Source organism: Poecilia latipinna, unplaced genomic scaffold (assembly GCF_001443285.1).
Source record: "Poecilia latipinna isolate Pla-1442-1.1 unplaced genomic scaffold, P_latipinna-1.0 Scaffold837, whole genome shotgun sequence".
NCBI lineage: Eukaryota > Metazoa > Chordata > Actinopteri > Cyprinodontiformes > Poeciliidae > Poecilia > Poecilia latipinna.
Window position 1 is genome coordinate 266,014 of NW_015113453.1, and position 14,694 is coordinate 280,707.

Sequence of the window (14,694 nt, forward strand, 5' to 3'; positions counted from 1 at the left end):
AAAAGCCCGATGAGATGCATTGAAGTTTCTGGTTGTAACGTGGAAGAGGTCAAGGGGTGGGAATACTTTTGCAATGTGCTGTGTATCTTTCAGAATGTAATCAAGTCCTGATTGTCTGCTTGCTTTACGTTTCCTCGTCTTGCTTAAATCATCACTCTGCAGTTTGTCAGCGTAATCACACAAGGCACGCAACTTGAAAAACCACCTGCCTCAGCTCCCATGGCAGGTGATTTAGAGTCTGGTGATCCAAAACGGTGGCAGCATGTTGGAGTAACTCTTATGTTGGCTTTGATTTGATTAGACTTTATCACTTCTTTTCGAGGGGCTGAATATTTGGTACCAATATTTTTGTATTTTTTCACTTTTCAACAGTTATGATGCCTAACTACAGCACCGAATCCCAGAGGAGTATAAAAGGAGGCTTCATGGAAGCTCAAACCATCTCTTCCGTTGATCATAAAGGGCAAAGGGTCACATTCATGTCTCTCTGCCCATCTGACCAGTCACCTTAACGGTTTTGAATTTCCTAATCATTCCAGCTAGGCTGAATTTTGACCAACCTCCTTGGCCGCTTCTATTTTATCGTTTCATGACGTCTCTTGAAAGTCAAACCTGCACAATAAAAGCATGTGACGCTGAACAGTAACATTTACCTTTCTTCTTGTTGGAACCATTTTAAGATGTGCTGTAGGATTTTCCCATTGTGTGCACATCATACTTTTGGGATGTTGCCTGCTTCTCTCGTGCTCCCCGTCTCCCGCACTTTTTTCCAGCCGTTAAAACTGTTTAATTAGTCGTTAAGATGTGGTAACGTGATTTTCCAAGCCGTCTTTAAACGCACCACGAGTGTAAATATGCTGGTGCCGCAACAATCGCATAATCTGGGTGGGACTGACTGTCATGAGACTGCCATACAGCAAGTCTTCAGTCAGAGGCTTCTTCAGAGTTGCTCAGAGACTGACTGCTACTGTATATCCTTCCTTCTCACAGCGTCACCGTCCACATCAAGTTTTCAAAGATACTTGGATGCTATGAGTTACCATTATTTAACTCTGGGATAAAGTGTTGTTGAATCGAACTGCTGTCAGTATTCGTACTTTTACAGGATCAGATCATGGAGAATTAAAAAGTCTCATCGTGGTTTTCCAGTCCTGTACCAAACCCACCCGTCTGGCATTTGACACATCTTAATGTGACCCGGCGCATTGTTGTCTGGTGTGATGTGAGGATCCGTAAAGATAACACAGATGCTGTGGCACCAGCGAGGAGATGAAAGGCGCGGCGTCTCTCGCATATGTATGAGCGCTGGCTCCGAGCGTACGATCGCAGGGCCAGATTACCATGAACGTCTCCACAAGCTGTCCTAATATGTTTGATCTGCTCTGATTTTCATTCTTCAGGTTGGGTTTTACATTTCTTCCATCTGTTGGTTTCTGATTGTTCAGCTGGAAAACGAATGACATCCTCAGCATCTACTTCTACTGTGCACCTCTGGTCTCCAGCTGTTTGCACTGAGCTGTCATCAGCTATAATGAAGACCAGTCCCCCTCCCCCAATCTTAATCTTATCATGAATGATTGTGGAACGGCTTATTAAATTGAAGGACTGTATTTAATCAGAACTCGTTGTGATAAGCGCTACGACTAAATCAAACCCCAATCTTCTAATGTTGCTTCACGAGAGCCGTTTCTTTTTTTTTTATTTTATTAATTTCTTTTTCCTTCCTCCCTAAAGTAGTCGAAGTCTGTCAAGTCTCAGAGTAGGTTGGCTTTTTCCTCACAGAGACATGCCCGGCTTCTGCTCTCCGTGGATTTGCAGCGGATAAATAAATAACTAAGCTGGCACCCCACGCTCTGGATCGCCTCTGTTTTGGCAGCCGGCGCACACGCCGTTTTCTGTCAGGTGTAAACACGTCTGTCAGTCGGTGCAGTCTGGGGGCCCGGGCCGCTTGGCATTCATGGCACCGCCAACGCTCCCTGCCCGTCCGCCTGACCTTGGCTGGCCTGGACATGACTGAGCACACTTGGCGCTGCCTTCCACATTTGTGGGGCTCTTTAGGAAGCAGGGCCGCCTTAAGTGGCTGCTAGGAAGCCAACCGCAGGCTGAAGAAGGGACATCTTCACCGCTGGTGTGGTAGACTGGTAATGACCATGTGGCAGAGCTGGCCAGGCCAGCCCAGAAAACGCATTGCCTCATCCTCTCATCAGCTCACCTCGCTATCATTCCCGTCATCTTTTCCACTGTGAGGAAACTCGGTCATCATGCATGAGGATCTGAGCTGCTGATCCAAAAAAAGCAGGGGAGGGATGAGGTGAGTTTGATAAGAAGTCTCATAGTTTCCAAGCAGCTTTCCACGCGTGACGCCGCCACGTATGCAAAAAGACGACGACGACGCCGCTGCTGCTCCAGCGTCGGACTGCACGGCATTCCAGGGCCACGCTGTCTCTTTCCGCTCCATATCCACTACCTCACCTCTGGGAACTGTCAGTTTTTCATCAGTCAGTTACGAAGCGTTCACACCGTCTCCCCAGCTCGCTCACCAACTCCCCTCCCTCCTTGGAGGAGCGCTTTCCTGTAGCTGTCTTCCTTCTCTCCCACACTACCGCAGCAGTTTCGCTGCTTGACAGTTTTATCCCTGACACACAAGAAACCACCATTTTACTGACTCTCAATTAAGGCGCTACACTGCCTTGCAAAAAAGTATCCGTACCACTTGAACTTTTTCAAATTCACAATACTTTGTAGAGTCACGTTTCATTGCAAATGCAGGTGCGAGTGTTTCGGGGGTATAGCTCTACCACTTTGCACATATAGAGACTGACAGTTTTTGCTCATATTGCTGTAGATTGGATGGAGAGTGTAAAGTTGCCATAGAATGTTACCCTTATTCAGGTCTGGACTTTTACTAGGCCATTCTATAGTAAATAAATGTGCTTTCATTTAAAGTATTCCTGGCGGTAAGCTTGGAGTCATTGTCCTGCTGGAAGGTGAACTTGCCACAGTCTCTGGTTGTTTCTAAGGTTTTAGATGCCTTTTTATGTATGGAGCAGTGCAGATTTTAGGCTTTTATTTACTTTTAGATTAACATTAATTAAAGCCAATCAAAACTGGCTTTGATTTCCCATCAGTGCATTGTTGTTGGCGGACCAGGTGACCCGTTTTTGAGGACACAATGCTTCATATCTGTAACAAGAGACTTGACCTGGACATGGGAGAAATGACTTGTCAACATCTTTGGTTCATGGCGATGTGTGGTTAGTTTTCCACCACACAACGTTTCTGGATGTTTGCCAGAAAGTTGAGTTTTGGTCTAACCTTTTCTTTGTTTGTTGTGTCCTCTGTGTTTTGGGAGGTTTGCACTTCTGTTGTGCTTTTTCCATTTTTAGATGGACTGAGCTGCGCTTATTGAGATGTTGGGATTTTATTTTATGGCCTAAACTTGAAAATGATCCACAGAAATGCTCCTGATCTGAGTCGTTTCTTCGTCTTCACTAATTCTAACAAAGCTCAGAGGCTTTCACAGAACGGCATCGTTCAGACTTTATGCAACACCCCACTTGGACTCTGACATTGGCTGATTTGAGTGTAATTGATTGGCACGGTTGGATTTTGGTTAGACCCATCGAAGTAAAAGCGTCTGAGCAGAAATTGCACTGCGTCATATTGTAACATTGTTACCCCACTCTGTACCTGACGTTGGTCGTCTTGTTTTTAAATTCCTGCTAATCCATCACCGTAGGGTGATGAGGGGGTATCTCCCGCCTGAAAAAAACCCCAATGAGCTGCCCCCCAAACTGGATGTCATCAATATGCATTGTGTGAAGCGATGACCCGCTGCAACTTGGCTACAATCCTCTGCAAAGCAGCAGAAATGCTTCTCAATCTCACGGTCTAAAGCCTAATAGCCTAATGAAGGTCTTAACAAACAATTATTTTCTTTCCTACAGTCAAGACAGCCAAGGCGAACCCTCCCTTCCCTCAACCATTTCTTTTTGACAAACTACTCTGGCTCAGTATTCAACGGTAAAAAGCCGTTCTCATCTTCGTGCTCCTTTTTTCTTCTTTATCTCCTATTCAGAGACTCGCCTCGCAAAGAAAAGTAATTTCACTCCCTCTGTCCCTGAGAGAATCAACACGGTGAAGTTGCTCTGAATGTCGGCAGCTACATACTTTTTTTTTTTCCCTTTCTTGGCTCTATTTCAGACCCATAACCTGGGGGTAAACATGCAATTAAAATAACAGCAGCTTGCTTTCTCCTCCACTCTTCCACTCTCCTCTACTTTAGCCATAAGCACAAGTCATGTGCAATGTGCTGACTGGCTTCTTCTAATTGCCTTTTCTAATAATTGGTAAAGAAAAAAATAAACGGCAAACAAACATGTTCCCACCTAATTTGCCTCCCTTCGTTGTTTTTTTTCCTCTAATATTATTTATCTTCCCCTAATGAGCTGATTTCTCTTTTACAGACCCCATTCATTACCGTTTGGGGAGATTTTAACCAATAATTTGCCTTTTGCAGTTCTTTGGTGATTTTAGTACCTGATGGAGAAGATTTTATAAAGTTACAATCAGAAATGTTGATGCTTTTATTGCAGTTTCTGGTGAAAGACAAAGAAATTTGAACAATTTTGTTGTATAGGGATGCAGGATATATCGGCACTAGCATCGTTATTATTTTTTAATATATTGGTATTGGTCCGATAAAACTTGGCTGATATTTATTTATTTGCTGTTTTCAGGAAAGGGAGGGGAAGAGGTTGGTTATGTGATGGGGATCCAGCAAAGGATTGTGGGATGCTCAACTGAAGAAAAGTGGTGGTAAAGTCAGCAGTGTCATTTTTTTTTCTTTTCCCCCGCAACGTGTCAAAAGGATTGTGAAATATGTATAACATGCAATATCGGTTATGTACCGTTATAGAGCTATTATTGGATATTGGTATAGGCCCAAATCTTCCCATCAGTACATCCCCAATTGTTTCATTACAAAAAACTTAAAACTAGGGATGCACGATATTAGATTTTTGGTTGATATCTGATATGCCGATATAGTAAAACTAATTTAGCTGATGACCGATACAATACCGATATTTTTCCCCCTGTACCCACTTCCTGAAACTTTCTGGCTTTCTATACTGTGAATTAAAATACTGCATTATCTTTGTCAATTTAGCCAGCTGCCAAATACAAATGTTAAAAAGGAGGCTGAAAATTACGTAACACTTTCAACTTGTATTATGTCAAATTTATTAATGACATCTGCTCTCTAAGACGATGCCAACACTCGAACTGTGCAAGTTTGGCATTGTGCTGTGCTGCAGGCATCGTCACTGGTTAGTCATATAAAATCAACGGTGAGTTATTTTGACAGAATGTCTGATATAAAATTTTACAGCTAACATCGACCGATGATGGCAACATCGTGGATCCTTAACTAAAACATTTAATTTTCCTTCCTTCACTTATAGGCGACTTTTTGATCGTTGTCATAAATAACACAATGAAACGGAGCTTGTGGTTGTAACTACTAACGGGGTGTGAATACTTTGGGAGGCCCAGTATGGGAGTGATGGCCGTAATCCACCTCAATGGCCTCCATCCCTCCTGATCCTCTTCCTATTCCATTTTTTTTTCCCCCCCACTTTCAGCTGGCTTTCTAGTTTCCCTTCCCCGCCGAGGAATGAAAAGAAAATATAGGTCAGCTTTTATGGGAGCAATTTGACACATGACACAAGCCATGTGCATCACTTGCTCAAGTCCTGCTTTCGTCTGCTCGCTTTTATTTGTCTATAATAGAAGCTCCACAGTTATTCACACACTTTTATTACAGCTCTATAAGTAGCTGGCGGAGGCTTGCCGAGTCACAGGGGGGCGTGGGGACCCAAGTAATATTTTCAGAGCCCCCTGGTGTCTGTCTGCGCGAGGTTGATAGTATGAGCCGCCTGGCTTAACTCCACAGGCCTGCCCAGCTGGCCCTGCTGCGTCTCCACACACCCGGCTCTCTCTTCTCATGCCAGGTGGGGGCTTGACTCTCTATCACAAAGCCACCAGGACACAGAGCCGAATACCTGTTAGCGAAAACCAATTAGGACTCGGAGTCAGCAGTTTATAACTAGCAGAGTTCCCGTCTGGATTTGGCTGTCGGGTCAAGTCGACCAGCAGCTTCACAGAGAAATAGCCGGCGCTAAAAAGCCTCTGCGGGGGTTTGTGGCTTTGTTGGAAGTGCCTGCGTTCGTTCGTTCGGTGTGTGTGTGTGTGCTGCTGGATTTGATGTCACGGCGGACGTCAGGCTGCTGTCTGTCGGGTTTCATCTCCCCCCGCCTCTGCGCTGTAAAGCACAGAGTCAGCTCAGGCATTACCATATACTGACCTTTGTCGCTGCGCTCCCCGCCGCACCGTTTTCTGACATTCAGGGGCAGCAGGAGGGCACGGGGGGCAGTCTGCTGCATGTGTGGGGTTTTTATGTGTTGAGGTGTGTGTGTGTGTACTTGGTGGCGATATGAACCTAGAATTTTATCACGATATTTTGTTGCCTTTTGTGATTACGATAAAGATTGTGATAAAACAAAAGCCAGATTAATTTATTTATTTGTAACTGTGTGGCTGTGACTCCATGTCACAACATTCATAGACCACAAACACAAATGCAGTTCTTGAAAATATTATAAGATTATATAAGATTATCACGATGGTAGTTCTGATTCTTCGTCGCCATAATTTCCAATCAGTGATGTTTAAAAACCCCAAAAACTGTCTTTTTTTTCGAGATTTTTTTTTTTTTTTTGCATTTTCTCAGCTGTTTTTTTTTTTTTTTCTTTTTTTTTAATGAAAGTGTCAATAAATAGCAATACAGCTAAAAAATGACAAATCAGTAAATATGTTTAGTTTAATGATGCAAAGCCTTCTTTATGTGGCTGCTGTTCTGAAGTAGCACATTATAAACAGGAATGTTTTTAAGAGCAGTATTTGTTTGTGGGGTTGTAATTGCTGTGACACAGAGTTACAATACAATATTAAAATATCATAATTAAAGTTGAGTATTGCTCACCCCTAACTCCTATTAGAAATGGGTTTCCTCAGGATGCCGCTTAATTAAAAGTGTGATTAATATCACTAAGCTGCACAAAGTTGCTGCATTTAATCATATTTTTAAATTTGCTGTTTATTGATGCTGTCGTGGAGCAAACGATAGCATTTTTGACCATACTGTTGGAAATATTTTGAGACATTAAATCAAATTTTCACGATAAATGATAAACGATACGATAAACGCGTTTTTTCCTTGGATTGCCGGTAGAGACGTTACCATTTTGTATTCCGTCCCCGCATCATTTCTGCTGTGCGACAGTTTTTTTTTGTTTTGTTTTTCTTTTTTCGCTTCTGGAAGCTTTGAAAAACAGACTCTGATCCGTCTGATACTCCGCTCTCCTCCACCCCTGAATCTGCCTGTTGTCAGAGAGATTGCTGTTATCTTTGTGCAAAATCTTGGCAACCAGATAAACGAGTGCTGGAAATCCTGCCTGCTGACATCAAGGCTCCGTGTACCTAAAAACCCCTCCAAGGCCGGAGGGGGAAAAAAAAAGAATAACATATCAGGCCAATTAGTGTTAATGCATGGTGACGCGCCGTATCGAGGGCAGGGATCGCCGCCATATGGCCGTCCAGGCTGGAGCGGCGGAGGATCAGGGGAACGGAGAAGGTGATGCAGCACCTCCAAGGCTCCCAGATCCGTCTGAAGACGGCAGCTCCGCCACCCACTGCTAACCACCCACCATTTTCTCCCTGCCTCCCCTTTGCCACTGTGCCCCTGCTGCACCCCGAGGTGCAACGCCCTCAGGTATCTGTGTATTACTGGCAGCTTCATTAAGCCTTGTTTTTCTTCTCTCACTGGGAGGATTTAAATGAGTTGTCATCCTGACCTTTTTGAGCTCCTGTTTTTTTTTTTTTTTCTTTTGGAGCCACCCGTCTTTCAGTCTTGCCACCTTTCTCTCTGGCTTTGTCACTCTTTCCTCCTCTTGTCTATCCTCCCTGCGGGTGGGAAGACACTTTTAAGCCATCACCATGCGGCAGGCAGGCATGCCAAGGTTGTTTTGTTGGTAATTGCCTCTCTCATAGAAGCTTTTTGTCTGCGCACACTTGCCGCCCTCCTCTGATGCCACACAGCTAACGGGGAGGGCACGGACTCTGTAGACTTAATTTGCTCCCTGACTGTTCTCCCGGTGCTGATTAAGCAAGCATCTGTTGTGTTTGGAATACAGCGGCAAGCCAAGTGGAGCATGGCTAACTATTCGGCTTTCCTTCCCGTACCGAGTTATTGTACGACGTGGCTGACATTTATAGGAGCTACAGCTGTCCTCTATTTTCCTGACGTTAACTCCACTGATTTTATGTCCCTAAAACAAAGGTCTCTTTTAGATCTGGAGATCCTCCAGGTCTTTCAGAAATATTCTCTCAAGCAAATGCAAACGTTTTCCAATCCTAAAAATGAAATCTAAATGCATAGAATCTGCCCTTTAGAGGATCCCACCGTCTCTGTGCTTTCCTTACTGTTGATGATGTAATATTGACACGCCACCCACCCATATGTTTAGAGTTGTTGATCAGCTGGAACAGGAACCTCCTCCTTGGGCCTAGCTGGATATCTGGGAAAAGAAATTCAGTTTTATGCGTTTTGGCCTTTCATCCACATCTTTCTGTCGCATCACTGAAAACAGTGGAGGTATGAGAAAGCTCCATATTTGTGTTGGCGTTGTGTACATAAGAAGAGATTTTTACGGTCTTGCGCATTAGTCTGAAACAAATAATGCACCAATATATAAACATATGTTTTAGCACAACTCCCAATCGACATGGTGTTTAGCTTTAGATTCTAATACACTATTTAAAAGTATCTGTCCACACAAATGAGCATCATGTTTAATTCCTAACAGGAAGTTTGGTTGTTCTGAAGCAATCTGATTGGCTGACAGGTTTTAGCGTTGTGCTACACTGCCCCCTACCTGTTTGGCATGTTTAAAACACTGAGGCAGATTCGTGTGGGTTTATGTGGATGGAAACTCGCCTGAGACGGACGCTGTGGGTGTGCAGCATTTTTAAAACTACGTGGAGGAAATATTCGTTTGACTGCAGACCTGGCTACTTGTGGATAAGTCTCAAGCTTTTTGCAGCTTCTAACAAGTTTGCTTCCAGTGTTGCTCTGTATTAAGCTCCATTCATCTTTTCATCAGCTTCCTTTTTGAGCAAAGGTATCGCCACTTCATGATGCTGCAATGTTTCATGATGGAGACATTTTTGGGTTTGACTGGAGGCTTGAAAGTTTCATAAATGCTTGAATTTCAAAGTAGGTGTTTTTAAGGTTTTAGCGTTATTTGTAGTTGAAAGTAGATATTTGAAGATAAAGACACACATTTTTTTTTTTCTCACTACCTGAACTGAAATCCGACAGTTTCTCTTGTTTTTAGTCAGTTAAAATTTCCAAAATTATTTCCATTTGCGGGAATATTTATTAGATTTTTTTGTAACTCTTCTAGACCATTGAGTTGTGAGAGATTATAAGTTGGTTATATGTTAGCTTATTTTGTCCCTGGTGTACAGTATAAAATATTATCACAGTAATTAATTGTATCGCATGATAATGAATTGACACTTTATTTTAGTTCACTCGTACTGTTGTGTGGTGCTGGAAAGGTGTGAAAATTTACCTTCAAAATGCTTAGAAAGTTCTTGAATTTTACTGTGGGAAACGTGTACTAACCCTGGATATAGTGTTAAGTTTTCCAAACACTCGTACTGTTTTAAACCTCGCCTAAAACCTTCAGTTTATTGATTGGACGACCTCTAAAGGAAACTGGCTCCAGCAGAATTTATTGAGGGGTGTCAAAGTTGAGGGCGGCGATCACAAATGCGCAGAAACCAAATAAAATCCACTGAAGTCTGTTGAAGATGTGGAAACTTTGCCGGACGATCTACCTGAGTGAGTGATTTCTCCCGCCGTGGTCTGCGCCGGGTGCAGAGGTAAAGCGCAGGTAGCGGGGTCTGACTAGCTTGCATGCAGGGCGAGTCGAAGGAGAAGGCGGGCAGACTGGGTCGATTTAAAACAGCCAGTCCCTCAGGCCCAGTCTGCCCGTTTCACTTCAGCTGTTTGATGTTTAATTGAAGTTGTTATTGGCTTCAAATGTCACCTTACCTGATGCTGCAGGTGTGAATCAGTTTCTAATTGAAAGCTAACTATGTCCTCCCCGGCCCTGTGCCTCCAGGGAGCAGCTCCAGACTTCTATTAGTCCAGACCCAGGCTCTGTATCGCCACGCACCATGTGCTGCCTCGCAGTTATGTCTGACCTCTCCCCCCTCTCTCTCTCTGTGTGCAGTGTGAGGAGAAGTGCGTGTCCCATGTTGCATTAGTGTCTGTGTGAAATGCTGGCCTGTCTGCCAGGGCCAGGTGACCTCCCCCTCCAGCTTCTCCCCCACACGCAGATGAACACTGGACCGCAGAAATGTAAGTACTGATCTCAGGACACACACAAAATCACAATCATAATGCAAGCAGATAAAATTCCACATCTCCAGCTCTTTTTTTTTTTTTTCCCCACTCGCGGGGGAATATTTTTGTTCTCGAGCGCAAATCTGTCAAGGGAAATTAGGATGAACTGCGCCATTAATTTGCTGATGAACTAGCTCCCCGCCCCTCTCCCTCGTCCCCCGCGAAGACGTGTCTGTCACAACAGCGTGGCCCTGCGTGCTTTACCAGAACGCAGCCGTCGCGGCAGAGTGTTAAACACAGCCATCTCGCCTAATTTTCACCATCAGGAAGAGTCGGTTACTGTCAGACTTGCAGACAGATTGCGGCTGAGTGGTTTTGCCCCGCTGATCTTGTAATGCGAATGAATTTAAGATGCAATCTGCTGCCCTGGTTTAACAGCAGACTTGTCAGTGCCTGCCAGCTGAATTAAATGTGTTTGAGTTTTACTACCCGACTGCTGACAAACTAGAGACTTTTGAGCATTACCAGCCAGCAGTGCAAATGGAGAAGCTAAGGTCACTAAGAGCAGAGGCTGACTCTTGGCGAGTGGTGAACGCATAATCAAAACGAATGAAGTGTTGAAGTTTTATTTTGAACTGCTTGCAAAAATTACTGCTTTTTTGGTTTAATTTCTATATTATGACAGAGTATTATGGTCATGCTAAGGTAATATTAACCCTTTCATGCATAGTGGTCACTACAGCGGACAACTGTCTAAAAGCCATTATTTTGTGCTTCTTGTGGATTTTTATGTTATAAAGGCACACAGACCACTGAAGTGGACACTAATGCATCATTAAATACACCATCAATGACTGGCCATCAGCTGCAAATGCAAGAAATTATTATTATTATTTGGTTAAATCCAACATGGCTAACAGACAAAAAAAGCACGCCGACCGACCCGGTCTCTCCTTCTAATGTAGACGACTCTGGCAGGTAAAAAAAAAATAATATTGATGTCAGATAACCCCTAGAGAACAATACTGCTGATGTATTTTTCAAATAACTTTGTATTTGGAGAAAATTACAATTGATCACCTAAAAAATATATATTTTTTTACAAATATTTTTCCTAAGTTTTTTTTTTTTTGCCTTAAAATAAAAAAAAAAAATTGGAAAAAATCCTGACACAAAGTATCATCATTCATGCATGAAAGGGTTAAAATTAAATTACAAGAATAAAATTGTACGAGAATAAAGTCACAATATGAGAACGAAGTCATAACAACTTTATTCTTATATTATTACTTTATTCTTGTGTAACTTTGGGTTTGAAATATTATGACTTTATCCTTATTATTTCAGCTTTATTTGTGGAATATTATGACTCTATTCTCCTAAAACTGACGATTTTCTTGAAATATCAATTTATTCTCATATTTTTCCAGCTTTATTTTCACATGGCTTTATTCTCTTAATATTATGACTTTATTCTTTATTTTTTTCAAAGTATGGCCTTAAAGTTCGTCATTATATATAAACGTATGTTTCATCAAAGAAACGTCTGATCATATCACAATAAAACCAAAATGATTACGATCCTTTACGTTTTCCAGCTTCACCTTATCACAGTCTCCTTTTCTTCCCATCCAAGTTTGAGTGGAAGCTCAGTCCCAGCCTGACCCATTTCTATTCCATTCCAGCATTTTTTTTTTTTTATTTTTTTTTTCTGAAATGCTCCCGCTCATCAAGACTGTAATTTCAGAATCACAGTAATCAGCCAACCCCCAGGAGATCAGCGAGCATGAGGGAGTCTGCTAAGTGCCGGCGTCTGTTGCCTCTCTCAGGCAGCCCTGTGACACGGCGCAGCCATCAGCCCAGACTGTTTCTCTGCTCTTTCTTCATTTCTGACACACCAAGACACATCTGAGCACAACTGGAGTTCATTTTGTTTTTTCTTGCCCAACACTGTAATGCATTTACGTGATGGAGTGAGAGATGCGAGTAGCGCGGCGATTCCAAGAAGTGCAATTTCTTTTTCCGTCCCTTTTACCATTTTTCCGTCCCTTTTACTTTTATAATGCTCTCCCCTTTTCATCTGTTCAAACAGACGCTGCTACATGAAAAGACACGGATCCCGTTTCATTCGCTCTTAATTGTTTTATCAAAGAGCCTAAGAAAAATTCGGTTCACTCAGAGCTATTGTGCGGCGTCAGACCCAGCACCTGTAGCTCGCGTCCGCTGTGTTAGCATCTTCGTTCTCAGTCCACATAACTCAGTCTCTCGTTGATGATCAGTAAAAATGTTCACCTCAATTCTCCAATGGACTTAAATTACTTTGGATTCGTGGTAAAGTCCGATGCTCAGATTTTGATTAAACCAAGATTTTTAAGACTCAAAGCAAATCGAGTTCGATTGGAGGTCACCAGGTGCTGTCGACACTTGGAAATGTATAATTTACTGACATTATATAAAAAAAATAAAAAATTGGCTGAGGCCTGAATTTGAGGTGCTTGTTGGAGAAGATTCCCTTAGAGAGGGCAAATGACTAGGTAGTAAGACGAGACATGATTCTCCTACAAAAGGGAACATTGATTCATAAACATGTAGGCACAAAAGATTGCAGGGTTTAACAACGTGCTCTTTGCTCAGACTTCTCATCTCTTACTTGCAGAGGAAAATGTGTGAACCAAAACTGCCAGCAGGTTTTAAAACAGACTGAATCAGCAAATGAATCTTGTTGTTGAACCCTTTGCTCTAAGTGCTCCGCGTCGCTCGGCCGACCAGCCGGCCTCTTGTGCTGCGACTGAATCTGGGGACGTGAGAGTCGTTTAAAGTTACAAGCTTGTGGGCTGCTGTCAGAGACAAGGCCAGAGCAACTGCTCTATTTATCATCAGGGAGTGACTGTTAACAGATGATGGCTGTAAAGTGTAAAGGCTGTCGGAGGAGTATATCAAGTGAAGAAAACGGCCCATTTTCCTCTCAGGAAGACTCGAGAGCCTTGAAGTGGCTCTTGTTCCTCGGTTCTTATAGGCAGAACAAATGGAACGCAGCTGGGCCGCTTCTTAGGGACTACTGATCGACCAACTATTTTTTCCCCTTCTTGGTCTTGTTTATTTATAAAGATTATATTGCTCTATTGGTATCAGCTTCCTCAAAAGTACAAAAAGTAGGCAGGAAGAGGTTTCATGTGAAATGCCCCCTCCTCCTCTACCCACAAACAAAAAAATACCACTTGTTTAATTTGACACAGAGCCTTCAGTTCTAATTTCCTGCTCATGTGCGAAAACTGCAATTTCCAGCAGCACGAGCTCCCGCTTCCCTGCTGCTTAAACCTTTCTCAATAAAAACAGTAGTTTGAATAAAAGAAACCCTAATTAGTGCCTGCTGACTGTGCACTTGTGTTCCAATCAGCTCTCTAGCAGTGGGATAATTAGCGCTTGGCCAGAGTGGGCCCTTTTTTCCCCCCGCTTCCTCCTTGGCAACGTACTTAGCTGGAGATCTGAGAGATAATATTCTCCATGCCACTAGCAGTCACCAACATGTTTTCCCCCGTATTCCTCATTAACCTTCCCTTCATGCTCGTAGCTCTTCAAATAATCCAGGTTTCAGGTTATTTCTAATGAGCTACATTTGTTTGGTAGAGGATATATCGGCTGCCGACAGGAGTTTTTGCTGATCTAACCAGCAAGAGATCCATTTTAGTCACAGTTAAAGGCTGACTTTGGGGAATGATTTGTCCACTCTGTTGCATATTTTAAGGCGGTAACATGTCAAGCCACTAGCATGATCATTTTCCACTGTAATTCACTTTGTCAGTCTTTTGTTTCCATCTTATTTGTACTGAATAGGGATTTAATGTCATACACACAGTTAAGATCATACATGCTTTCACAGGAATCCCACCTCAGGATTTTAGCAAAATTTCAGGGGAAAACCAAGAATCACTACTTTGTTTCACACATGGAAAAGAGGTTTCATGAGATCATCACGAGAAATCAGTCTTTTTCTTTCTTTGTTCCATGATGTAAACCAATTAGTTGACAGTTTTGTATTTTGCAAATGCTTTTATCCAAATCAACTTAACGAGGATAAAACAATCCAGATTTTGTCAAACAAGAGAGTCAGGTTCTGTTAAAGGTGACAGGGGTGATGAAAGAGTGCAAGTAGGCCTGTTGCTGTAAATGATAAATCAATTAATCGCACGATAAATTAAACCTATCAACCTCATTTT

The 14,694-nt window shown here is 42.7% G+C and overlaps 1 protein-coding gene across 2 annotated transcripts in view; it reads left to right on the top strand.

Annotated features, from left to right (window-relative positions):
• fam222ba (family with sequence similarity 222 member Ba) overlaps nucleotides 1–14,694 on the top strand; it is a 54,476-nt gene that overhangs the window by 26,916 nt on the left and 12,866 nt on the right. For both annotated transcript variants that reach the window (XM_015047639.1, XM_015047640.1), the window contains exon 2: nucleotides 10,365–10,492. In XM_015047639.1, the coding sequence (XP_014903125.1) occupies nucleotides 10,411–10,492 (82 nt within the window). In that variant the 5' untranslated portion in view covers nucleotides 10,365–10,410. The remainder of the gene's footprint in view (nucleotides 1–10,364; nucleotides 10,493–14,694) is intronic.